General features: G+C 37.2%; 1 protein-coding gene and 1 non-coding gene across 4 annotated transcripts; both read right to left on the bottom strand.

Annotated features, from left to right (window-relative positions):
• Positions 1-773: 773 nt before the first annotated feature.
• Cwf19l1 (CWF19 like cell cycle control factor 1) lies at positions 774-23,298 on the bottom strand. 3 transcript variants are annotated; one of them, XM_027930289.2, is made up of 14 exons: positions 23,185-23,298; positions 20,264-20,348; positions 19,183-19,261; positions 18,546-18,647; positions 15,349-15,563; positions 13,265-13,383; positions 12,175-12,259; positions 10,173-10,313; positions 8,912-9,023; positions 8,216-8,295; positions 5,595-5,804; positions 4,720-4,839; positions 4,419-4,516; positions 774-1,205 (listed from the first exon to the last, which is right to left on the bottom strand). In XM_027930289.2, exons 1-14 carry the CDS (start codon positions 23,205-23,207, stop codon positions 1,061-1,063), a joined length of 1,614 nt encoding a protein of 537 aa, XP_027786090.2. In that variant the 5' UTR covers positions 23,208-23,298; the 3' UTR covers positions 774-1,060. The 3 variants fall into 3 exon arrangements, with proteins under 3 accessions (XP_027786090.2, XP_071467101.1, XP_027786092.1); XM_071611000.1 differs by having other exon boundaries at positions 23,239-23,257; XM_027930291.2 differs by lacking the exons at positions 18,546-18,647; positions 19,183-19,261; positions 20,264-20,348; positions 23,185-23,298 and having other exon boundaries at positions 15,377-15,464.
• On the bottom strand, positions 5,029-5,175 carry LOC114088723 (small nucleolar RNA SNORA12). The gene has a single exon (XR_003582044.1). It is a non-coding gene; the product is annotated as a small nucleolar RNA SNORA12 (small nucleolar RNA).
• Positions 23,299-24,823: the final 1,525 nt, after the last annotated feature.

Below are 24,823 nucleotides of genomic sequence, written 5' to 3'. Positions count from 1 at the left end.
TCTCTCTGCTCCACCCCCATGTACTGTTGGATCACTGTTTCTAAACACTTCTTAAATCGTGGTCATCTTTAGCTAAGAACTGTATTCATCTTATCTTATTTTCATCCATACTCATGATTTCACTATGGCCTATATCCTGGTGATCCCCAAAGCCTTATCACTCAACCCAGATCTCCATGAATTTAGAATTTTACAAGAGTACAGTGAACACATTCACTAGACATTTCAAACATCTGAAATAGCATATTCAAAGCAGATTCCATTTTTTCATAAATCTGCTCATTCTCCTCCCAGTTAGACTGTAAATTCTGGATAACAGGCACCATATTGAGATATGATTATACTCTTAAGAGTCCAGAAAAATGCCTGGCACATAGGATTCAATTATCTGAAGAAGTGAAGGCTTCAAATATTATGTAAGAAAAATAGCACAGGGCATGACAGTGATGCAAGCCTTAATACCAGTAACTCTGGAGGCTGAGGCAGGAGAATCACAAGTTCAAGCAAATTAGTGAGATCTTGTCTCAAAAAATAAAAAGGGCTGGAGGTATAGTTCAGTGGTGGAGTACACCGTGGTACAATCTCCAGTACTGGGGGGTGGGGGTGGGGGTGGATAGCAAGGCCCATGAGACCCTTCTCTACCCTGAATTGCTCAGGGAGAAACCACCCTGTATGATTGTGGACTAACAGCTGGGCCTAAAGCTCTGCCTTTTCTATTGCACATACTACTTTGTTTCATTTCAATGGTCATAGGCAACATAAACACAAGACCCTTCTCAACCAGGGAAGATTTTATTTAATAGTTTAAGTTTTTGAAAATGTAGATAAACATAAGCTGTTCTTAGAGCTGGATAATAGATATGCTTTTAACATAGAATTTTAATCCTAGAATGATTTTTCTAAAACAAACAAAAAAAGAAAAGAGAAACAACCTCATTCCTAGGCCTCTTGCTGCAGGCAGGTTCCATGGGAATGCACAAAAGAGGCAGGGAAACAGTCCTTATGGAAGACTGTGAACATTTCCTATGAGGTTCATAAAGTGCCCTTCTCTTCCCTTTGCTTAGTCATCCAGAGTAAAGTCAAAGGGTTCAAAGTCTTTCCGGAAGCGACGAGCCAGAATCTCCTCTTCTTCCTTGCTGATTTGACACTGTCTCCAGTCAGACTTGTTAGGAATATTAAGAATAGCTTCACTGGCCAATACTTCCCTACAGAAAGAACAAAGAGGTCAAAGTCAGAAATATTTGCCCTAAACCCCCTCCTTCCTTGGTCTTTCTCCAGTCAGACCCAACATCACCCAAAGAAACTATACATATTTCTCTGTCTGCTCATACTGTTCTCTGCCATCTTGTCTATCAAAATCATACCTATTTTAAGTGATCATCTCAAGTCCTACCTCTTTCCTGATCCCTCATATCTCATTTACTTTTCCTTCTCTGGAACAACTTGAACTATAATATTGGTACTTATAGAGGCAACATGGAATAGTAGGAAGAGGGCAGGCACTGATGTCAGAAAGATCAGAGACTGGATTCCATTTCTAGCTCTGCCACTATAACCTGAACAGACTACTTCATCTCTTTAAGTCTTGATTTCCTCACCTATGAGAGGCAAAAAAAAGTACCTACCTTACAGGATTTTATGATGTACAAAGGGGACAATCAAAATACTATATTATCTATGATCCTACTTTAAACTGTAGTTTGGTCATCCCAACTAGAACATGAGTTTTCTGAGGCAGGTGCAGTCAGGTGTCATAACTATTCTGACTTAAAATGCTTCTGCATCTTATTATAGGGGGGTAACACCTATATAGGCACACCAACACAAGCTCAATATGAAGAAAACAACGTATTTTAGTTCGCAAGACCAAAGATACATATACACAAGTTCCTTCTAATTTCTGTTGCTTTATATTTTTATTTATTTTTACTTATTTTTATACATTAGAAATAATTTTATGTTTCTACTTGGTTCATTTTCTACTGTGAAACTACAATAGAAGAGTTGGAAATAAATGATATGAGTCTTCTAAAAGTCAAAAGACCTGAGCTCAAGTTCTAGCTTCCTGAGCAAACCTCGTGCCTACTTCTTCATATGCAAAATGAAGACAGAACCACTATTCTTACACAGCTGAGGGGGATAAAATGGCTTTTCAAGGCACACACAAACATTATTGGTGGGACTGCAAATAGGTGCAACCACTCTGAAAAACAGTATGGAGATTCCTTAAAAACCTTGGAATAGAACCACCATTTGACCCAGCTATCCCACTCCTTGGTCTATACCCAAAGGACTTTAAAACAGCATACTACAGTGATGCAGTCACATTAATGTTCATAGCACCACAATTCACAATAGCCAAACTGTGGAACAAACCTTCTATAGATGAATGGATAATGAAACTGTAGTATATATACACAATGGAATATTACTCAGCAATAAAAGAGAAAAAAATTATAATATTTGCAGGTAAATGGATGGAGTTGGAGAATATCATGCTAAGCAAAGTAAGCCAATCCCCCAAAACCAAAGGCTGAATATTTTCTCTGATAAGTGGATGCTAATCCACAATGGGGAAGGGGCATGGGACAAGTGGATGAACTTTGGATTGGCGAAGGGGAGGGAGGGAAGAGGAGGAGGCATGGGGGTAGGAAAGATGGTGGAATGAGATGGACAAGTTAACCTAGGTAATGTAGATTGCCCGAATCGTGTGAAACTACTTTGTATACAACCAGAGAAGTGAAAAATTGTGCTCCATTTGTGTACAATGAACCGAAGAGCATCCTGCTGTCATGTATAATGATTAGAACAACAACAACAATAACAAAAAATGGCTTTTCAAGTATTTTGTTAAGTATAAAATGCTATTAACTACAAATCAGTATTTGGAAAAACAATGTTGAAATATCAGTGACTATCATAAGCACAAAACCATTCAAAGGATCTTCCTTTTGTTGGCTTTACATGTCTGTGGGCTTTATATGTCTGCTTATATCATCAATGTATATCTGCATCTGTTGTCAAGGCAACAACAAAAAGATCAAGTCAGATGTTTAGAGTGTATAACACTTTTATTCTCATTTTCAATTATCTCTTTGAAAATGTAGACGACTACATTTACTGGATTTATCCAATGGGATAAATGAATGAATTTATCATTCCAAATGAATACAGGAAGGGTTCAAGGTTCACTCTCAACCCAGTCTTAAAATATAGCTGCAATTCACTGAAACAGTATCATATAATCCATTCTATACATTTTTTACTCCCTTTCATACTCTTTGTCTTTTCTTGTCAACCACTTTTTTTTTAAAGAACAATACATTGTCTTTATTTTATTTTATTTTTTAAAGAGAGAGAGAGAGAGACAGACAGAATTTTTTAATATTTATTTTTTAGTTTTCGGCAGACACGACATCTTTGTTTGTATGTGGTGCTAAGGATCGAACCCAGGCCGCACGCATGCCAGGCGAGCGCGCTACTGCTTGAGCCACATCCCCAGTCCCATTGTCAACCACTTTCTGTCTTTGATCTTTGCGTAACTGATTCTATTCCCTGTATGATCTTGCACTCATGTTTTGCCTAATATGAGAAGCACAAATGAAGTCTCATTGAGACTCTTAGAACTACAGAATAATGAGGTTAAGACCTCACATTTGGGTCTACCAGACCTGGGTTTGAATCACTGTGTGATCATGGGCATGCAAATCAACCCCTGTTAAACTAGGCTATCCAAAAAAATTGCTACTAGCCAGATGTAGCTGTTTGAATTTAAACTCTTAATTAATTAAAATTAAATAAAATAAAAAATTTAGTCCCTCAGTCATTTAGCTACATTTTCAAGTGTCTACTAGCTAATGATTACTATACTGGATAGTGTAGTTTTGTAGAACATTTCCATCTTTGTGGAAAGTTCATTTGGTACTGCTTTAGAGTCTCATTCTCTATATTGGTAAATTGGGATGACAGTTCCTACTTTATGGAGTTGTGAAGATTAAATAAGACATGAAAAAATGTATGTAATGTTTTTGGCATAGTGTCTGACCCACTGTATATGCTCAATGGGTAGCACTTCACGCTTCTAGCTGAAATGTCCTCACACCAATCTCTGCCCTCTAAGTCTCTCTCTAAAGTTCAACTTTGACCATTTCATAAAGCTTTATGCTTCATAGAAACGAACTCTTCTCTCCTATGAATTTCTAAAGGACAGTGCTCTCCAAAACTCTGTCATGGTACTCTTCACATTTTGTATCACATGACTGTCATATATGTAAATACCTGTGTTGCCCTAAAATTATAAGTTCCTTCTGTAAAGGACTATTTCCTCTTTGGCTTTTTATTAATTATTCATGCAGACTACCACTATGTTTATAGTAGATCTAGTGAAAATACACTGAAATGAAGGAAAACATACAAACCTTCCAAACTGCAAAGGAAAATTCTTCTTAATTCTGTGGAAAAGCTTCTCTCCTGTGTCAAGTTCAACATAAAAATATGCCGCGCCAGGCTGTGCAATCTAAAGTAAACAGAGTTGTATGAGGACACACAATAGTGTTTTGAAAACCTAAAATCCTAACTCATTTCTTATAAGTTCTGATTTGGCAAAGAATTCAGTCTAGAAGGAAAGAAAACAGATATGCGAGTAGCTGCAGATCCCAAACTACTTAGTGGAACTATAGTTTAAAAAGCCATCACCATCACCATCCTCTTTTGTTTCACCTGCTTGATGTCAGAGTGCTCTGGGATTTCCAACAGCTCTATCTGTTGCTCTTGAGCCTGGGTAATGAAGGCATCTTTAATGTCATCAGTAGCACAGCAGCTGAGTGGCACAGGAATGACCTGGGCAGAGGTGTGGGGAATAATGGGAATTCTTTGTACACATTCCAGAGAGGTTGTATCTGCATAGTCTCAGAGAAATAGCAAATCCATCATAGGGGTAGAGAAACACCCCTCAGCACAGACTCTCCTCAGGCCAGACAGGCCTTTGTCAGCCTGTCTGTAGGACTTAAACTTATGAGCTAGACTGACACTTGTGGGAGCCAATCTCTGATGCAGGAAAAACTTAAGAAAGATCTCTCTGTTTTTAAGTCAATGGCAGCTCCTATATAATGTATGTGGCAGAATCAGGCCTATTTGAAAACTTAACAAATGAGCCAGAAAGAAACCACCACAATTACAAATTATCCATAAACAATTGCCAAATTTCTGAGCTGCTAGCCCCATGCCAGCTGTGAGATTACATCCTACCTCTAAGGCTTCATTCATGCAGGACTTCCACACAAAATATCCAAACCTTTCTAAACTCTTACCCGTAAGGCCCGCGTCTTCCTTGGAACCTTCCCATACCTTTTCTAAACAAGATATCATCTTGCTATTCATTTACATCCATCATGTACTTTCCTATGAAATCTCTGGGGTAATCATTAGATACTTTTAAATGAACATTATTTAAAAATTGTTATGAAAATTCATATTAAACACTTTAAATAGTAAACTAAAATTAAATAATAAAGTTAGCCATTATTTAAATATTTATTTATCAATATCAAGATTACCAGAGTGTCCTTCCAAATTTCTAGATAGATACCACCTACCTGTAGCTGGAGATGATGGCTTTTATAATTTCTCTCAAAAAGAACACATCGCTTCCCTCGATTCTTAAAGAAGCGTCTCAGTGTAGCCTTATACTTCTCCACTTCCTCCACCACCTCTGCTGAAAGCTCCACTACTGACTGGTAGTGTCCAATAGGCAGAATGAGGACATGGTCATCAGATAAGCCTCCTTTAGCCAGGGCAAGGTAGCACTAAAGAACAGTTGAGAACAATATTGCATATGTATGATCCAGGGAGCAAAGCTTATGCAAAGAGTAAGCTTATGCCAGGCATGGTGGTGCACATCTGTAATCCCAGCTACTGGTAAGGTTGAGGTAGGAGTATCACAGGTAAGGCCAGTTTGGGCAACTTAGTAAGACCCTATCTCAAAATAAAATAAAAAGGGATGGGGATGTAGCTCAGTGGTAGAGTGCTTGCTAGAATGCACAAGGCCCTATGTTCAGTCCCCAGAACCATAAGTAAATAAATAGTGAGACTGAGGATGTAGAGAAAAGTGCTTAAAAACACTATTAACAGATATTCTTGAACTTTTAAAAAATCTGGTTTTGGATGTAAGAAACTTTTATGTAAGAATCAAATAAACTGGGAATATACAAGAAGACTTTTGGCTTCACAGACCAGAGTTGAAAATTGTAATAAACACCAATTGGGTTGTTCCTCCCAGGCTCTAAACTTAAAACCAAATTTTCAGTTACCACCACTTGCCCTTTAACTACAGAAAAGTACCACTTCTGATTTCAAAATGACCACTATCTGCCTCCCTGATAATATCCAGTTCTTATATCTCACCCCCAAATACACACAAAAAAGACAAAGATTACATGATTAGCATCCAATGTCCTTCCAGCTTTAAGCTGCTGATTAAATTGTACAAAGTTAAGGGAAACACAACCTAATAGGGTGGAAGGAAGGAGTTGAACTCAGATACATTTAAAGAGGTAGAAAACTATGGTTTCTAACAATGAATTTCAGTCTTCAAAAGTAACTAAAACATTTCTGTCAAAATAAAAACATGCAAGACTGTTCTATTGTCAGACACTCTGAAAGACAGACACTGTGAGTGAATACACAAGGATCCAATTAATACCAATGCAGACAAATATAGAATTCAAAATTAAAGCTCAAGAAAGGTGTCATTTATTTCTATCTACAATGAGAAAAATCCAATACAATGACAGGATATGTATTGAAAACAAACTAAAGCATAAGCCTCCTTGATTTATTTGGTAGAAAGGACCAAGCAAATCTACAGTTAGTTTTCCATATGACTAAGTTCATCAAAACCTCACAGGCACTAAATTTTTTATTTTACAATAACCGTTTTTACTGTGTTTTAAAAGGTTACTCCAGAAGTCTGTCTTCTGGTCTTCTCTTTGTCACAGGATCACTGTCATAAACATCAACTTGTATTCTGTGATATGAATTCTTTGTTTATTAAAGTCTAAACTAAATAGCTTTCCACCTCTAATGCATAATTCCAGCTCCTGTGAACAGTTTCACACCTGCAAAATATCCTCCTACTCTTTCAAGTGCTCTTTCTAATCTCCTCCATGCTTAGGTTATCTCAAATAATATATAAATAGAACCTGAATGAATGTTTCTCCCAGCAATAAAACGCAATTTAAAAGCTAATTTTGCAATAGTATGTTTGGACTCTAAGCAGACTTTCTCCCCTTTTTATCAGTTTGTGACTAAGGGCCATCAGCATACATCCCTCGAGGAAGACTCAACACAGGCAGAGAAATATAGAGGGGAAAGTCTAATAAAAGGTGAACAAGAAGAATGGCTTGAGATGGGGGATTCTAAACCCTTTGCCAGAGACACAAAGGTCATTAGAAGTTTTCAAAGGAGTTCTACCAGACAAAGGACAGTACAGGCAAATAAAACTTGACTACTATGTCTAGGCTCTAGGCTAAAATGTTCATGTGGCCTCCTACTTGAGGTGTTAAACTGAGTCAAAAACAAGACCTGAGATGCTCCTTATGAAACAGAATAACTTCCCTGTGAGACATGAAGAGTTTATCAGGGCTCTTTTCAGCCTGAATAAAACCATACACTTGCATGCAAATTTTATACAGGTGTATTATTCTAATAGCCATAAAGTGAAAAACACTCAAATATCCCATAAGTGGTGAATGGATAAATAAAATGTGGTACATTCATACAAGGAATACTATTTGGCAATAAAAATGAATAAAATACTGATACATTCTATAACACGGATGAACCTCAAGAAAATATAATACTAGTAAAAGAAGGCCGACCACATATTATATAATTCTAGTTATATTAGTTATATTAAATGTCCAAAATCCCCCACAAACCTATAAAGACAGAAAGTACACCAGTAGTTATCTGGGGCTGAGGGTAGGGACAAAAATTAACTGCAAATGGGCACATGAAATTTTATTGGAGTGATGGAAATGTTTTAAAACTGTATTACATGATGGATGCATGACTCAGTAAGCTTACTGAATATCGCTGAACTGTATACTTAAAATGGATATGTTTTGTATGTGGATCTTGCCTTAATAAAGTTAATAAAAAAACAAATGAGCAGGTTCTTCTCTGTAAAAGGTAAAAGTCCATGGAAGTAACTCACATGTGTGCCAATGTTGACCACCAAATGCTTTTCCACTTCAGGGCTGGCAAGGCAAAACCAGCATGGTCCTGGAGGCTGAGCTTTAAGTGGAAGAAAGCCAAGTGTTACTATGGTCTAAGCACTATAACATATAATCACCATATAGAATTCAGCCTTGTTTGATATTTATATACTGCAAAGATTGCATACAGCACTGCAGCAATGGGCTGGACATGTGCTCCTCAATATAGCCATAGCCACGCAGCACCATTTTCAATGAAACTAAACCTCTTTTAGAAAAGTTCTGAATTTATAACTAATCCACAGGTAGGTGATCCACAAACAGATAATCACATATTGACTGAAGCAGCACATACTGGCAAAAGGCTGCAATGAAAGAACTCTGGACTGGGTGTAGGTATACTACTTCTAGTCTCAGCTGTGCCAGTGTCAAATCTCAAGATCCTGGGTAACATTTTATACTCCCAATAAAATGGCCTTAAAGTCCATCCTCTCAGTTTGATTATTCTATAATTTTATTAACCTACAGGTTTTGTATGTACTTTTTACTTCATCATGTCTTATTGACACATTTTATTTTTACTTTTCCTCTTAATGACTCTCTACAATTTCCTTCTGCCAGAAGATGATCTCTTTATAAGGCTGCTTTCCAAAAACTCCAAAATAATAGGAAACTTCTGAAACCAAGGTACTTACGAGGTTTGCGAGGCTGCTTTGGGTGAGGAGATTTGCTATCTCTGCCTGTGGATGAACGCTTCCTTCCCTGCTTTTCATTTAAATCAAAGAAGAACTGACAGGCTGAATCTTCCTGGAATGACCAAAGAGAGAAAAGTATATTATTCAACTAACTTTTAAACAAAAAGTCAGTTATTCACACACAAGGGAACATTCCAACCACATCTAGTCTGTTTCCTATAGCCCTTCCTGCCAATTCTAGGGAACAAAAATATTTTCCAACCCTGGTGCCAGGATTCTCAGTCATATATCTCAACATACCATGCTACCAACTTCATTTCTTAGGAAAAACAAGTTAAAATTAAGGCTATAGAGCAATTGTTACCTAAAACAGAATAATATGAACCTACCCAAAATTCCTTTTCCTTTCTCAATAGGGAGAAAGGAATAGTCCCACAGTTTCACAGGTTGAACAAATCTAATTAAACTTTAATTAAAGAGATGAGAAATCAGAGCCATTAGAAACAACAGTAAAAAGAGAAGACAAAAAAGCCTTTTTGAAAAGATAGAAATGTCCAAGAAAGCAGACCATGAATCCTAATAAGGAAACTTGATATTTGTTGCTTTAGTGGGAGAAAAAATTGTTTCAGAAAAATCTATAATTAGGAAAATTTATTCACAGTGAATCTTATTCCCTTATAGCAATCATGCTAAAATTATTATAGATTATATTGCTACCAAGCTAGATCTCTGCTTTAAAAGCTAAGAATAGATAATCAACTTTTAAACAAGGAAAAACTTAACATATGAAAAACCCCAATATATGAAACAAATTTAGACAAAGACTTAACATGAAACTGTGAGCCTCAAATTACAATAAAAAAATACTAGCTTAGTCGAAATCTACTTATACTTCCTAAACACTACTATAATTTCCCAAGAAAAAACAAGATTTTTATTCTGAGGATTAAACTTGTCTTATGTACTAAACTATACCCAGGAAAAGTACAACTGGCACCAGGCATGGTGGCTCGCACCTGTATTCCCAATGACTTGGGAGGCTGAGGCAAGAGGATTGCAAGTTCAAGACCAGCCTCAGTAAATTAGTAAAGCCCAAAGCAACTTAGTGAGATCTTTTATCAAAATAAAAAAAGGCTAGGATGTAGCTCAGAGGAAAAGCACTCTTGGGTTCAATTCCCAGTACCCAAAAAAATAAAATAAAATAAAATACACCTAGCAATCCTGGCAACCCAGAAAATACCACCCCTCAACCAGAATGTACCTCAGGGATAGGAATTTGCTTTCCTATGGATGCTTCCTTTCCAGATTTTCTGTAAGGATTTTCAGTGACATCTGGAGGCTGTTTTACCAGTTCTGCTGTATCCATTAGTTTCATGGGAACAATACTGAATGCATAAAGATACTTCAGAGAAAAAACAAACAAACAAACATAACATTAAGGGAAATACTGTATATCCAAATGTAGTAAGCCTGTATTACTGTGAAGATTTCACAGAAAGAACCTGAAATTGATTAAAAGCCTGCCTGAGGCTCAGAGAATATACAGTGATAAATCAAAAGCCAATTCAGTGGCCTCTGTAGAGGTAGCCAAGCACTCATGAAATAATAAGCAACAAATCAAAATCCAGCCCTTACACCAATCAGGGGCCCTTACTTAGATTAAGGAGCAGAAACAACTGTCCAGAGGGACTAGCTCCATAACCTTTGAAGACAAGCTGCTTCTATCTATGAGTCCTTCATCTTTATGAATAGATTCTGTCAACACTATCATTCTTTTTTCCTAATGAAACTTACAATTGGAAAACTCAAGGTTTCCCTCTAATACTATACAAATTCTGCTATATATGCTGATAAAATTTTCTTAAGAACTAGTAGCAAAGAAGTAAATAGTCATATATAAATATCTAGAATCTTTGACGTATAGAGATTGAAAACTTTAGATGTGAGTAGATGCTTAACCTTACCACGATCAGGGAAATGCAACCAAGTAAATCTATCAGATTGGCAAAAGCTTCAATAAAAATCTGACACTATCCAGTGAGAGTGTGGAGAGGAAAAGAAAAAAAAAGAAAAGAAAAGAAAAGAAAACTATACTGCTAGTAGCAGTACAGATTGGAACAAAGTTTTGAGTGAATGCCTGCCTAACTTTAAAATGTGCATAGTCTTTGGCTGAAATGTGAGTCGCTTACATGTCTCTGAGAGTAAAGCTATACACTGAAAATACTTAAGAGTACTATTTAGTTTAAAAAGTCAATTAAAAATAATTACAACTGGGTGAGGTGGCACTCTCCTATAATCCCAGCTACTTGGGAGGCTGAGGCAGGGGGATTGCAAGTTCAAGGCCAACCTGAGCAACTTAGAGGGACTCAGTTTCAAAATAAAAACTACAAAGGGTTGGGAATATAGTTCAGTGATAGACTCCTTGAGTCCTTGCCTGGTATGTGCAAGGCCCTGGATTTGACCCCCAGCACCTCAAACAAACAAACAAACAAAAAACTACAAATCTAAACTTGCTAAGAAAGAACTGAGCTTAGAAGCTTAAAATATGAAAAAGAACTAAATATGTTTTGCTTATCTTTTGTATGTACATTTTCTGTGGCATATTAGATAGGAATAAGCTTTAGATAATTCAGGCAGATGATTTTGCCTATTTTCCCACTGGACCAATTCTGATTTTAGCTCTCTTAATCCACAACAAACTGGTTTTGGCCTAGGAAATCAGAAATGCTCTCAGGGAAGTGAGAAAAGCAACCTACCCTTCTGGTATCTTCTTCTGTATCACCTGAACTATTTTCTAATACAAATGAACTATTTTCTAATTCAAGGATGAATTTCAGACATCACTAATAATTTAATTTCCAAAGCCAAAGAAGACGTAGGTAAATCCTTTGGAAAATTTTATTATTTCAGCTAAAGGAAGTTGTTAAGAGAAGCAAAGAAGAATGCCATCTAAGGGCAAAGTCACAAATACCCATAGAGAAAACCACATGGATGTTTAAGGAAAGGAATACCGTTCATTTGATAGTTTGCTTTTATTCCACGGAACCTATTTTTTCCCAAACCTTTCTCTAAAATATCCTTAAAAAAAAAAAATCCAAGGAAACCTAACCCTTCATCACTTTAACTCTACAAAGGAATCTGAAGCTACTGGGATTTTTTAATTGGGGAGAAGGGAAGTTCTGAATGCTACATGGACAAGAGAAACAAACAATGAACAAGCAGACAATGAACATTAACCTACTGCCAAATACTCAAATCTTTACCTTTTTCTTTTCTGGATTCCCAACATTTGCCAGGGCTATGAACCGGGTGGCATGCTGTGCATTTTCTTGTAGAACGACATGGTTTCTAGAACATATTTGAGAGATAACAGGTTACCAGCACTTTACTTTTGATTTTTAACTATGAAATATGACCATGAAAAGAGCAGAGGTCCTAAATCCACCACCACAAATCATATAATCTCAGAGAAGTTACCTATCTATCTTGTAGGATTTATCTATCTATCTGGTAGTTTAAAAATTCCTAACTCACAGGGTTGTTGTTATAAAGACATGAGATCATGTCTCTGAAAATAACCAAAATTCCAATGTTTGGTTTCGAAAAAAGAGTTGTGAGATTGTCAAAATGTTAATAATTGCTGAAGCTAGCTGGTGGGAACATGATGGTTCATTTTATTATTCTTTCTTCTTTTGTGTAATAAGCTGAAATAGCAAAACTTAAAAAAAAAAAAAGTGCTCTAAGTGGAAAAAACATGCCTCTAATAGTAACATTTACTATGATTTTCTCCCCCAGGTAAAAATATAAATATACCAAAGTATCTATATAATATAGAAAAAAATAACTAAAACTAAAACAAAATACTTTTTGAGCTCTTCTATGTTTTAAATGTTTATTTCACTAAGCAACAATTATTTTAATTAAAAGAAAAAAAGTAAGTTAAGTTCAAACAAACAAAAAGCAGGGGGTAGAAGGAGAGACCTGACGCAAGTACTTGATTTCTAAACCGAAATAATTCCACAGTTACTGTACTGAGAGTTGAACTTTCAATACTATACAAAAAAAATTGGTTTGATCCAATGATAACAGGACCTAATGTGCGATAAAGGACTACAATGATTATACAGTAGTATAACCTCAGACCCTCAAACTTAAAGGGACCTTACAGTACAATTCCTTTTATTTCAAGTTAGGGAACAAACTCAGAGAAGACGAATGACTTGAGGGTAATTTGATCCAGTGCCAAAAGGAACCAAGATGATATAAAACTAAAAATGAGCAAGATACATGTCTATACACAGAAGATTCAAGACAAATTCTTCAAAAAGTCAAAAAGAAGGAAATGTTATTCACCGATATGGAAGCCTCTCATAATATGACTTTTCCAAGGCAGCGAAATGATATCTTGGTTTTAAGCTTGTGGCAAGACTGGAGACCAAGGCAGAGCCACATTTTTTGGTATCCACTTCTCCCTGATAAATGAAAACTTGGTCATCCATACAGACTCAGAAATTATCAGGAAATAAGATTCTTTGAAACATCTTTGAAATTTGTACATGGATACAAATGTAAGCAGCAGAATTTGTTCAGTGAATTTCATACCTACGGAAATCAGAGAAAAATCAAACACAAAGCTACTGGACTATTATGAATGGAGAAATAGGAATAATTATTAGAAACCAGAGGTTAAAAAGCAAGGTAACTGCTCCATACTAACATCCAAAACACATATTATTAAAACCTTTTTTAGAAAGTAAGGTCTTTCTCTGGAGCCCACAAAAATTTACCTCTATAATGTGCTTTGTAGTGCAACTATGTATCTGTCAATGCAGAAAGTAAAATTTAAAAGCTAGCCTTCATATCTCTAAGGATCCAACAGAATATTAAAGGATCTCATCACATAGGCTACAGTTAAGGAAATGGCAGTTTGCACCAACACCATTGCTAAAAGGCTTCTAAGTAACACAGTTTTTCAAAAGTTAGCCTGTTCCCAGAATATCCCTAGCTTCTGTTAATAATCAATTACATGATCTCTCTCTCAAAGAAATTATTAGCTGGAAATAAATTAGCAAAGTTTATTTTCTACTAAGTAAGGCAGGGACTTCCTTTTGTCTTATTTTTGCCTCCTTTAAGTTTCTGCTGAGGGGCAGGGAATTGTTCTTGAAGTTAGTCATAGTTTCTTAGAGACTGGTGGACTCTATGGTTTCTTCCCCGTAAATATCCTGTAGTTATTATTAACTTTAATCAAAGTCCTTTTTTAGTACTCCCCCCACACACATCAAATGAAGGGGCTTAATTTTCGCATCTTTCCTTACAGAGCACCACATGTCTTTCTCCTTTCTATCGTCACTTTGGTACCCCTTCTCTGAATCTTCCCTAGCTTTACTATACCATTATGCTGCAACTAGCATTAATCTTCATATTCTAGGTGAAACATAATCATGGGTTGGTAAAGGAAGAGAGCTTTGTCCCTTCTCCTGTTAACATTTTCCCTGATAATCTCTGCTATTTTGGGTGCTAAAGTTGGCCCTGGTCTACAGGTCACTCTTCTAGCTCATCACTGATAATTATAAATCCATTCATAGTGTTTTGTCCCCAAATGCATTCATTCTTCAATGAGGCTCAGTTGATGCTTTCTGCCCTCACATATAATCTTGCCTTCCTCCTTCCATCATGTTGCGATTGAACCCAGAGTTAGGCAAGTGCTCTACCACCGAGCTACATCCCCAGCCCACACACATTTACAAGATATTTCTTAGGCTGATGTCCACCAGTATAGTATTTCATTCTCCACAATAGCTGTTACTCCTGGTATATAGCCTTGAGATTACTCACAAAAATATTAAAATCAAATGCAATAATGAGCTCTAATGCATTCTAATACTGAAGTATTTCTAACAGAGAAGCACAAAATTTAAAAAATCTTTTCCCCATTTTTAGATTACTAAACTCAACCCCACAATTATTCAGTTTTTAAAAATACTTTGATAGTCTACGGCCATACCACCCTGAACGCGCCCGATCTCATCTGATCTCGGAAAAAATACTTTGATAGCCAAAAAGCAGTAATCTAGACTAGAAAGAGGAAAATACAACTATAGAGCTGTCAATCGTAAATCTTTTCATTAAAAGTAAATTCTCAAACCATATTAAGAGAAGGTTTGAGAGAAATAAAGCAGAGATTAAAATTTAAAGAACCACCCATTTATAATTAAGATTTCAGTAATCTCATTTGTGAACCATATTTTTATGAGATCAACTTTTGTTTTGGTCAGTTTATATAGCTTTAAGAATTCTGAAAAACTTCACAAACGATTTATTGTGAAAGGTATCAAGAGTTAATACTATTCAATATAAAGAGAAATTTTTTCAAAAATGAAAAAGTCAACTTAAGCCAGTGCAATTTACTTTTAGAAATTCCAACAAGCACTACTCACAGAAGAATTCCCAAAGTTCCCCACATACTTGGGCCATGGAGATGTGAGCAAGATATCAACACCCTTAAACTGGGATGTTGAACACAGCATTGTTCTCAGGGAAGACACATCCTTAGGACTAAAACTGTAACCTGGAACTGGCTCAGTTAATGACTCTGTCCCACTGAGATATACAATCTGCAGGCCCGAGCTTCCAGTGAAGACACCTTTCCGACCTGGTTCAAAGAAAAATGGACAAGTTTTAATCAAAACTGCAGAAGGAAACATCATCAATAAGACAATGAATCTTTCTTCTCATGCCACAACTCTTCTATATCCCTGCCATTCTATATGCCTGAAGGAGTGTAAACTCCTACAGCCCTTCCCTGGCTGCTGCATATCAATGTTGTCTGACTCCAACAGTTCAGTCTGAGCAGCCCGTACATGGAGACTGCTGGTATGCATGGGTAAGTCTGTTCACACCAGCTGTGATACAAATATTATTGATAAAAGTTTGGAAGCAGTGATGAAGAAGAAAAAGGCTTTCTGCTTTTTAGAGAAGACTATACATAGACTAAAAGAAACCTAGACTTGAAAATAGGAGGAGGCAATAAGAAGAAAAACTAATTGCTCTGAGAAAGCTATAATCTACAAAAGGCTGCAACTTCTAATAAAAGGAAAATATATGGAAAGAGCAACTGTTTGAGAAAATTAGACTCTACTCTCCTCTAAAATTATATTCCCAGCTTGTCACCTTGATGCCATTCCTTCTGTTGTCTCCCAGATCTTGTCCTATCAATTTTTTACCTCCCTTTTTGAGTTTCTTCTCAACTGGTTCTATTTAGAAAAGAACAGAATACACTCAATCATCCCCATCCAAAAACACATTCTAAGGAACTTTCTCTTCTTCATTTTCAAATTTTTTGTATAGCACCTGCTCTCTAAGTGCCTTACCTCTTAGTTTCTTAACCCATTGCTATATAGTTTCCCTCTCTCACGCCTCTCTTAAAGGCCAGTAATCACCCTAGAGATTCTATGAACTTGACAATATCTTTATTACTCCAAACAGTACTATGAGCACCTCCCTTAGCCTACCCACTAGCTGAAGATATCTCCCTACAAAGTACATCTACCTACTTCCCTTCTCACTATATTTCTTCCTTAATAACTTGATCCTCTTCTCAGCTTTATTTTTCCTCTTCCTCCACAAAGCCTAGACTATTTAACACTGACCCTGTTTATATACTCTAGAAAAAAGCTATCACTTCCAACTATATGTTGGGTATTCTGCCAACACTTAAATCATATCATATGTTCACCATCAAAACCACTGCTTGGAAGCTGGGGATGTGGCTCCGTAAGAGAACTTCCCTAGCATACATAAGGCCCTGTGTGTGATCAGCATGACAATAAATATGTAAGTAAACAAATAACTACTTATTCTTCTTGTTATGGGTCAGGCTATACAGGCAATGACCAAACAAAATCCATTTTGCCCTAAGACTCCACATGATATAAAAATCAACAGTTGCTTAGCATAGCATGTTTGGCACACAAAATGGCAATTCTTATACAATGTAAAATTGTTCTCTTTGGTTCCCATTTTTCTTGAACAATGTACCCTGTCAGAGATTGATTATCTGGAGGTTAGTAATCATTCCTAACTTGAACTCAAGTAGAGACGTTTTGACCCACTCCCTCTTATGCTTATGATTTTAGATCTCATGATATTTGTTTATGGCTTTGAATTATAGCAACAGCCACTTATGATTAATATGGCTTTAGACTATAAAAGGTGTACTCAAACCCCAGGGGGGCGGGGGGGGGTGGGTGGCGAAGAGTGTAGACCTGAAGCCTTCCCCTTGGCCTGCCAGCTGGTGGATCCTGACAGCCAGCTGGTGAATAAAGGTTCCACCTCCTGCTCCAAAATGGACTTGGTGATTTACTGCAATCTTGCCATAACTCTCTCACTGGATCTCAAAACTCATTTCACAGAAATAAGCCAAGTATTTTGGAACTATTCATCTCGCAAAAATGACTGCCAAATATCTATAGTAGGTTTCTTACTCTAAATCTAAAAATTACACTGATAATTGCCACAAATCAGGCCTATCCTAAGAGCTACAAAAATGGGATTTCAAAATGTATGTCTCAAAACTGTGGTTAAAAACAAGCATAGGTGCTGGGGACATAGCTCAGTGGTAGAGCACAACCTTGACAAATGTGAGGCCCTGGGTTCCACCCCTAGCACCATAAAAACAAAATACAACAAATAAAACAAAAATAAAAGCAAAACAAACAAAATAAATAAAAATAAAAAGTCTTTCCTCAGTTTTTTGTTTAAAGGAATCTCATATAATGAGAGCAAGACGAGATTGTTTACTGAAGGGCCACAATGAAATATAAACACTAAAGGCCAAGATGGACTATGGTGAGGAGGGAGAAAGAGGGCATTTATAGTAAAGGAAATACCTGCTTCTAGAGAAATAAGACAACAAAGAGGAAATGAAAACAACAGTGAAACCATTTTAGGCAAAATGAGTTGAATGATAAAAGAGGCAGAATAGTAAGCAGGTGGGAGAAGACAAAAGCAAAATTTGAGTGCTTTTTAAAGTGGCCAGATATTATCAGTGTAGTTTTTAGATTTAGAGTAAGAAACCTACTAAAGAACCAATACATACAATACAGAGGGTTGTTGGGGTGGGGGCAGGGAGGGACTTTAACCTGGAATTGAAAAGTGGATCCGAAACTAGAAAAAGTATAAAGGGAATAAAAAGATCAGCACTAAAAACTTGCAAGTTGCCAAAACCTTAGAATGAAATCTAGAGCTAATTAGGAGCCTAATTCACAAGAAAGCAGTATATATCCAGCAAGGTTTAAGGTAAGACCACAAAGTAGAATTTCCTTTATTTGGACATAATTTATACCTTAAGTACTCCATACCCAATAGGCAAGTTGGCTGAAAGAGTCTATACTGGGTTATGGAAACATAAGGAGACTGAGGGAAAGTGGGGAAGATAACAAACGGGGAAAAAAAAAAAAAAAAAAACATTGCCTTAAGGGCACAGACACAAACTTTGGGAACCTGCTTCCCTGCAACCAAGTCGCCATTTTCTCAGGTAGTAATGTCAGAAGAAATCAGCCAAAAATTTCCTGGAAGATTAATTCCTGAAAATACATTATTATGTTCATTACAAACACAAAAAATATCAACTTACCCAGATAAGTAATGTTTTCAGCTAATTCACACCCATCAGCATCTTGGAAATATTTTACTGTTTCCTGGTTATTGGCACCAAGCACGTATGTCTGAATAGGAGCTGGTAAGAGGAACAGACATGACACCATATGGTTACTAGATCTGCTTTGGAACTAGAGAAATGCTTCTCTGCAGGAAAAATACCCTTAGCAAATATAGTCCATACACTACCCCAAAGAAATCCTAAATGTAGAACCTGCTCTCCACTAAGGATATCCTATACTCAACCTTGTGGCTTGACTATTAAATGATATCACTAGGCCAATTAAGTGACATTTAAAGTGGATGCTCAACGTATAAGCAGGAAACACAGACCCTAAAAAAGCTTACCAAACACTAAAACTGGAAAAAGCAGAGGACACATTTGGTTGCATATTATTCAGGTCTGTCAACTTAGACAAGTATAATTTTTATGGAACTAAATTGAAACAAATTCAAAATGTGAACATGTGAATTATGCATGTACGCTCTTTCCAGCACAATACAAAGCTCAAGAGGGAAATTCTTAAATAACTAAGTTGTGAAATACAACACAGCAATAACTGTAGCTCCCAAAATTTTGTAGAAATCATGTTAAATATAAATAGTTTCTATACCTTTCTTGATGCCAGTCTTGTACTCCTCCCATTCAGCATCTGGGGTAGAGCCAAAGAAATTTCCTACACATAACAGCAGCTAAAATGAGTTTTTTAAACAGACATATGAGATTTTTAAATATTAAATAATATATTATTGATAGCAACATTCAGCTAATTGTCCTACTTAATGGTCTCTCAGACCAGGTTTTTACTCCTCCTCAATTTGAAGAACTTCAATACACAGTTCACAGTCATTGTCATATTATTAATTCCATGAATTATTAAACTTTGGCTCACGGACTGTCAAATTCAAGCTGGGAAAAGGGAAGAGGGAGTCAGGGAACTGAACTTCCAAAAGAAATGAGAATTCAGGTGTTCCTCAAATATTCCCAGTCCTACACCGTCATTCCACCGTCTTTCTTCTTCCGTAGAATATACAGCGATAGAAAAGTGGATCTCTAAAGAATCCCTTGTGAAATATAAAACTTAAAATATCAGATACCTTGAGAGATACAGGGCATAAAAACCACATTTCCTGCCTCTTGTCTTTATTTGACCTTTAACCTAATGAAAAATTATCTCCATGTCTAGAATACTCTTCTGTATTCTAGTTGCAACCATACATAACATTGATTTGGAGCTCTTTGGTTTGTGAAGCATCTTGTAGATAGATTATCTGATTTAACCCATATCACACACTTGTGAAATAGATCTGTGCTTCCCAAACCCAGTTTTTGTTTTTTTTATTTTTGTTTTTTTTTTTTTTTTTGGAACTGGGGGTTGAACCCAGGGCTTTGCGAATGCAAGGAAGACACTTTGCCACTGAGCTACATCCCAGCCCCCAAATCCAGTTTTTTTGTGCAGTAATAAAGTAATAAGATTCAAATGCAAGAAGTATAAAAGGTTCTATAGTATGTAGGTCTCTCTTCCCCATCACATTATAGCTACTGAATTCTCATGCTCATACTCACGAAAGTAATTCAATCTAATAAAAGTGGAGAATCTGCATTCAATCAAGAAATTAATAAAGGAGTCCAAATTTTATTTTAGTATGTTTGACCACAATGGTAAAATAAAATTCAGTAAAAAGGAATCTTACATCAAAGTTTCCACTTTTCTTCTGAATTGCTCGAACTCTATTGAATAAAACATCAAACTTTCCTTCAACATCTCCACAAGCCAAGCTGCAAACAAGAAATAAATATTATGGCAATTCAGGAAACACAAGTGGGTCTACCAGGGGTGTGTGTGTGTGTGTGTGTAATATGTGTGTCTATCTATATATATGTAAATGTTCACATACACACACACACACACACACAGATCTTCTAGATTAGGAAGATATGTGATCCAGTCCCTCTGCAATTTACCTTGAGAGGTTTAATGCATATAAACTATTACTAACCATGAGGCAGCACCTCTTGAAGATGTCACCAATGCCTTTAACTCTAAAATTTAGCTTTTCCTTTTCTCCAAGTTGAGTCAGCTTCTTCTTATTCCCAAGTTTTGTCCATCTGTCTTGATGACCAAACATCAAAAATCCCCCACAAAGTAACACAGCCCTTTTTCCAAACATTTTTCACATTTTGAATTTTTTATTTCTCTCGTCTCCACCTTAACACAGGGGTTCTGTCACTCATTCAATAAACATGTTTTGGACACCTACACTATGCTAAGTGTAATATGTCAAGTACTATACTAAGAACATGTTAGAATGAGTATAAAGAGGAGAAAGACTCAGTTAAAGCCTCAAAAAGTTTATAATCAGTGAAGGGAAGACATTCTAGTTATTGTAAACATATGAAAAGGGGTGTGAAACAAATCTGAGCAAAATGTCATGGGGTGGGAGGTAGAAAATGGCAGAGGCTGAGGTTAGATGGACTAGTCCCAGGTTATGAAGTGACTTGTTCTATCATCTCATTTCTGAGTTCTTCTGATTCTGACTTATATAATTTTTCCACTATTTATATCATTTCCTTAGTGTCTTATAACTCCAAGTATTATAGTTCCTTTTTGTTTTGTCAGTATGTCTTTCTGGTGTCCTTTTATTATCCTTATCACTGAACATTTTCAAGCAAGGTAGTGACATGATCTTATATACTTTATAAAAAGATTGTTTTAATAACAGTGAAAGATGGACTGAAGGAAAAAGTAACCATAAGCAAATATATCAACAAAAAGGGCAATGTCTAATGAACATGAGGAAGAGAGAAAGGAAATAAATAATTTAGAATTTAACCACAAATTATAAAGTGGGAAGTAGGATGGGAAATGAGGAAGAAGAAGGAATGGAGAATAACTGCAAGGCTGAACAACTCAGAGTCCTGTGATATGACAGAAACAATCTAGCATTGGACACAAAGTACAGAATACACTTATATTTCTCTAACACCTTCTCACAAAGTATAGAATACACTTATATTTCTCTAATACCTTCTCTTCTTCCTAATCATCTTACATAAAGCCATTAGTTTATGTTTCTTCCTAAAGAACATTAAATAAGAGATTTCTCTACTGCCTGTAGAAATATAGTTTTCCACAGGTCTTGCCTGTCTCTCCAGTGCTTGCTCCAAGTTTTCCTAATTGAAACCTCCCAATATTATCAATTTGGTCACTCTGCCTCTGCCACTCCCTAGGATAGTTACCTCTACTAATAGTCCCTCCCTACCCATCCTGAGTCTAAGTTTTCCCCATCTTTCTAGGCCTAGCACATCTCTAAAGCCTTCCTGACAGTTTGGAAAGTCACTCCTTTCTCAAAATCTCAGAAACCCACATAGCATCTAGGACCAAGTTCCGTCATAAACTATTAAGTATTTTTATTTATGTTCTGAGCACCACTTCCTCTAGGAAGCCTTCCAGTCTCTATTAGTAACCATTCCTGGTACTCCCACAGGATTCTATACTTGTATCACAGTAGCTGTAACATGGAATTATAATTGTTTCTGGGAGATACACTGTGCAGTTTGTACATCATAATTCACTAGCTCCTCATCTGGGCATTTTGTAGTGTTCCTTACCCTAGGGAAGAAAGAGACGTCAATGACAGAACAGTGACAACTCCTAACTCACAACCAAATCATCACCAAGATTGATTTCACCTTCTTAATGAATATTCAAGCCTTAAACTTTTCCTCTGCCATATCATAACTCAACCTAATCTTAGCTGTCCTCTACTTTGGTTTTGATTTGTTTCCTACGCTGCAGTCAGAATCACTTTCCAAAATGAAAATTTGACCATACCATGGCGTTATTAAACGTTTCAATGGCTTCTCTAGATTAAACACAAAAAAAAATTTACCAGGGCTCCAGCCTCAATTCCTTGGGGGGAACAGTCCTTGATTCCCTCCATTAAGTTAAATACCACTATTATAATCCTCTGTGAAACTTTTTGCCTGGACATTTACTATTTTCAAAATTTTACACTTATTTGTATTCTTTGATTACAGATTATACGCTCCATTAAAGCAGGAACTCCATCTTTGCAACGCCTAGCACTGTCCCTGACACGACGAAGTTGTTAAATAAATACTTGTTGAATGCGTCAATGAACTTCTCTTTGCAACCCAACGTCCCCTTCTCTCCCATTAAAAAGTGCGCCAGGGCCATGGCACTATCTATGTATCCTATCTGCCACTGCCCAGAACCCAGCAATGGGCTTAAGGTCTACAAGCATTTGGTTAACAAATAAATGGGGTAAAGAAAGAGATTAATGGGGGGATGATATATCTTAGGCCTGAACACTCTAAGACGGAGAAGACCAGAGTCCGGGTGCTTCCGTGAGTGTTGCCTAGAGAGTCCCCTCTCAGGGTGAACAGGACCCGGGAAAGGGGCCGACCCCAAGAGCCCAAAGATTTGACCGGTGTTTCCCAGCAGCCCTGCGACCCCTAGCCCTATTCCTTTTCCTTCCTGTCAAGGACCCCGGCCCGTCTCCAAGCGTATGTACACGTGCGCGCTTACACGCACACACACACACACACACACACACACACACACACAGCCTTCTGATTCAGGGTAACTCACAGGCGCAGAGGTTTCTGAGCCATCTGTTCCAATAGCTTAGGTTGATAAGATCACCTAAAATTGGAATCCGAACCCGCGCTCCACGGAAAAATGTCAGCCCGCGACACAATGAGACGTCGGCGATCCCCAGCCAATGAGAGTTCAGTGACCTACGGAGAGCGCCCAGGGACAGAAGCCTCGCTCGGGCGGTTCCGCTCCAAAGAAGAATTCAAGAAGGGAGGAGCGCGGTGGGAGGAAGAGGAAACCACCAACAGAATTTCGATCATAATTGCCCTCCCCTTCCCGAGGAGTTGAATTTAGTGAGCTGCTAGTAAGTTTCCTGCACAATGTTAGGCCCTAACCTAGAGTACTGAGGATTGAACCCAGTGGCGCTCTGCCACTGAGCTACATGCCCAGCCCTTTTTTTTATTTCGAGACAAGGTCTCGCTACGTTGCCCAGTTTGGCCTGGAATTTGTGATCCTCCTGCCTAGGTCTGGCGAGTTGCTGGAATTACAGGCACATGTCAGTGTGCCTGGCGTACACTTTATAATGTTTTAACGTGAAAGAATAATGGCCATCACTTCAATTCTTTGTGTCAGCATGTTGCCACAATTTGCTTGCCAGTTCTGTCTTTTTGCCAAGATGGCCAAGCACTTTTATTCCCATTGAATCATTTGAAAGTAAAGTGCAGAGTTCAGAAATACCTCAGCATGCGTCTCCTAAGGATAGGAACATGCACATTGTCCTCTAACTGTACACATATTTAAAATTCTCCCATTTGTCCCCCCAAATTGATTTTACCCTGGGGGCTTATTTTCACTAAGGAACCAATCAAGTTCACACTTCCATTTTGTTCTCTTAATCGACAAATGCCCACCTACCTTTTTAGCTTTCTATTTTACCACATGGACTTTCTGAAGAGTTCAAGCCAATCAGGAGACAACAATATACAAGGAAATGAAAACAGGAGAGTTCCTACCAACTGAGAGATACTCAAATAATTCAAAATTAAATTAAGTTTAAGGACACAAGGCTCTGGGTTTTCTCACAATTTTGTGTAAGCTGTGGGGAAATACCAAGTCCCTTGCCTCATAAATATTGATGTTCCTGCTTTATTGGCACACCAAACATGCATTTCCCCCTACTTCTTGTTTTTTAGTTTTTGTTTTGGTACTAAGGATTGAACCCAGGGGCACTTAACTACTGAGTCATATCCCCAGTCCTTTTTATTTTTTACTTTGAGACAGGGTTTAGCGCAGTTGCTGAGGCTGCCTTTGAACTTCTGATTCTCCTGCCTCAGCTCCCTGAGCTGCTAGGATTATAGGAGTGTACCACCATGCCTAGCTTCTCTACTTTTTGAATAATATAGCATTGCCCAGAGTGGCAGTCTTCAAGGGGCTGGGCTTGTGGCTCAGTGGCAGGGCACTTGCCTGGCATGTGTGAGGCACTGAGTTCAATCCTCAGTACCACATATAAATAAATAAAAAATAAAGGTACATCAATAACTAAAAAATATTAAAAATAAAAACTACATCTTTAAGAAAGTAGTTTTCCAAACATGGATAGGTAATAATTCCAAGATGAGGAAATAACAGTAAGATATGAAAACTCATCCATGGAATTCTATATTACCTTTGCAACTTTCCCATAGATCTAAAT

This window comes from Marmota flaviventris, chromosome 4 (genome assembly GCF_047511675.1).
Source record: "Marmota flaviventris isolate mMarFla1 chromosome 4, mMarFla1.hap1, whole genome shotgun sequence".
NCBI classification, from domain to species: domain Eukaryota; kingdom Metazoa; phylum Chordata; class Mammalia; order Rodentia; family Sciuridae; genus Marmota; species Marmota flaviventris.
This window is presented reverse-complemented; position numbering and strand designations above follow the sequence as displayed.

Bases quoted from the DNA above. Each gene is read 5' to 3' on its own strand.
- Cwf19l1 (XM_027930289.2), bottom strand. From the start codon at position 23,207: ATGGCTCAGAAACCTCTGCGCCT. The intron at 12,260-13,264 runs GTGAATAACATT...AATATGTTCTAG, and splicing joins TATGAGAGGCTTCCATATCG to AAACCATGTCGTTCTACAAG. The intron at 4,840-5,594 runs GTAGGTGGTATC...ACCTCTGCCCAG, and splicing joins GCCATCATCTCCAGCTACAG to GTCATTCCTGTGCCACTCAG.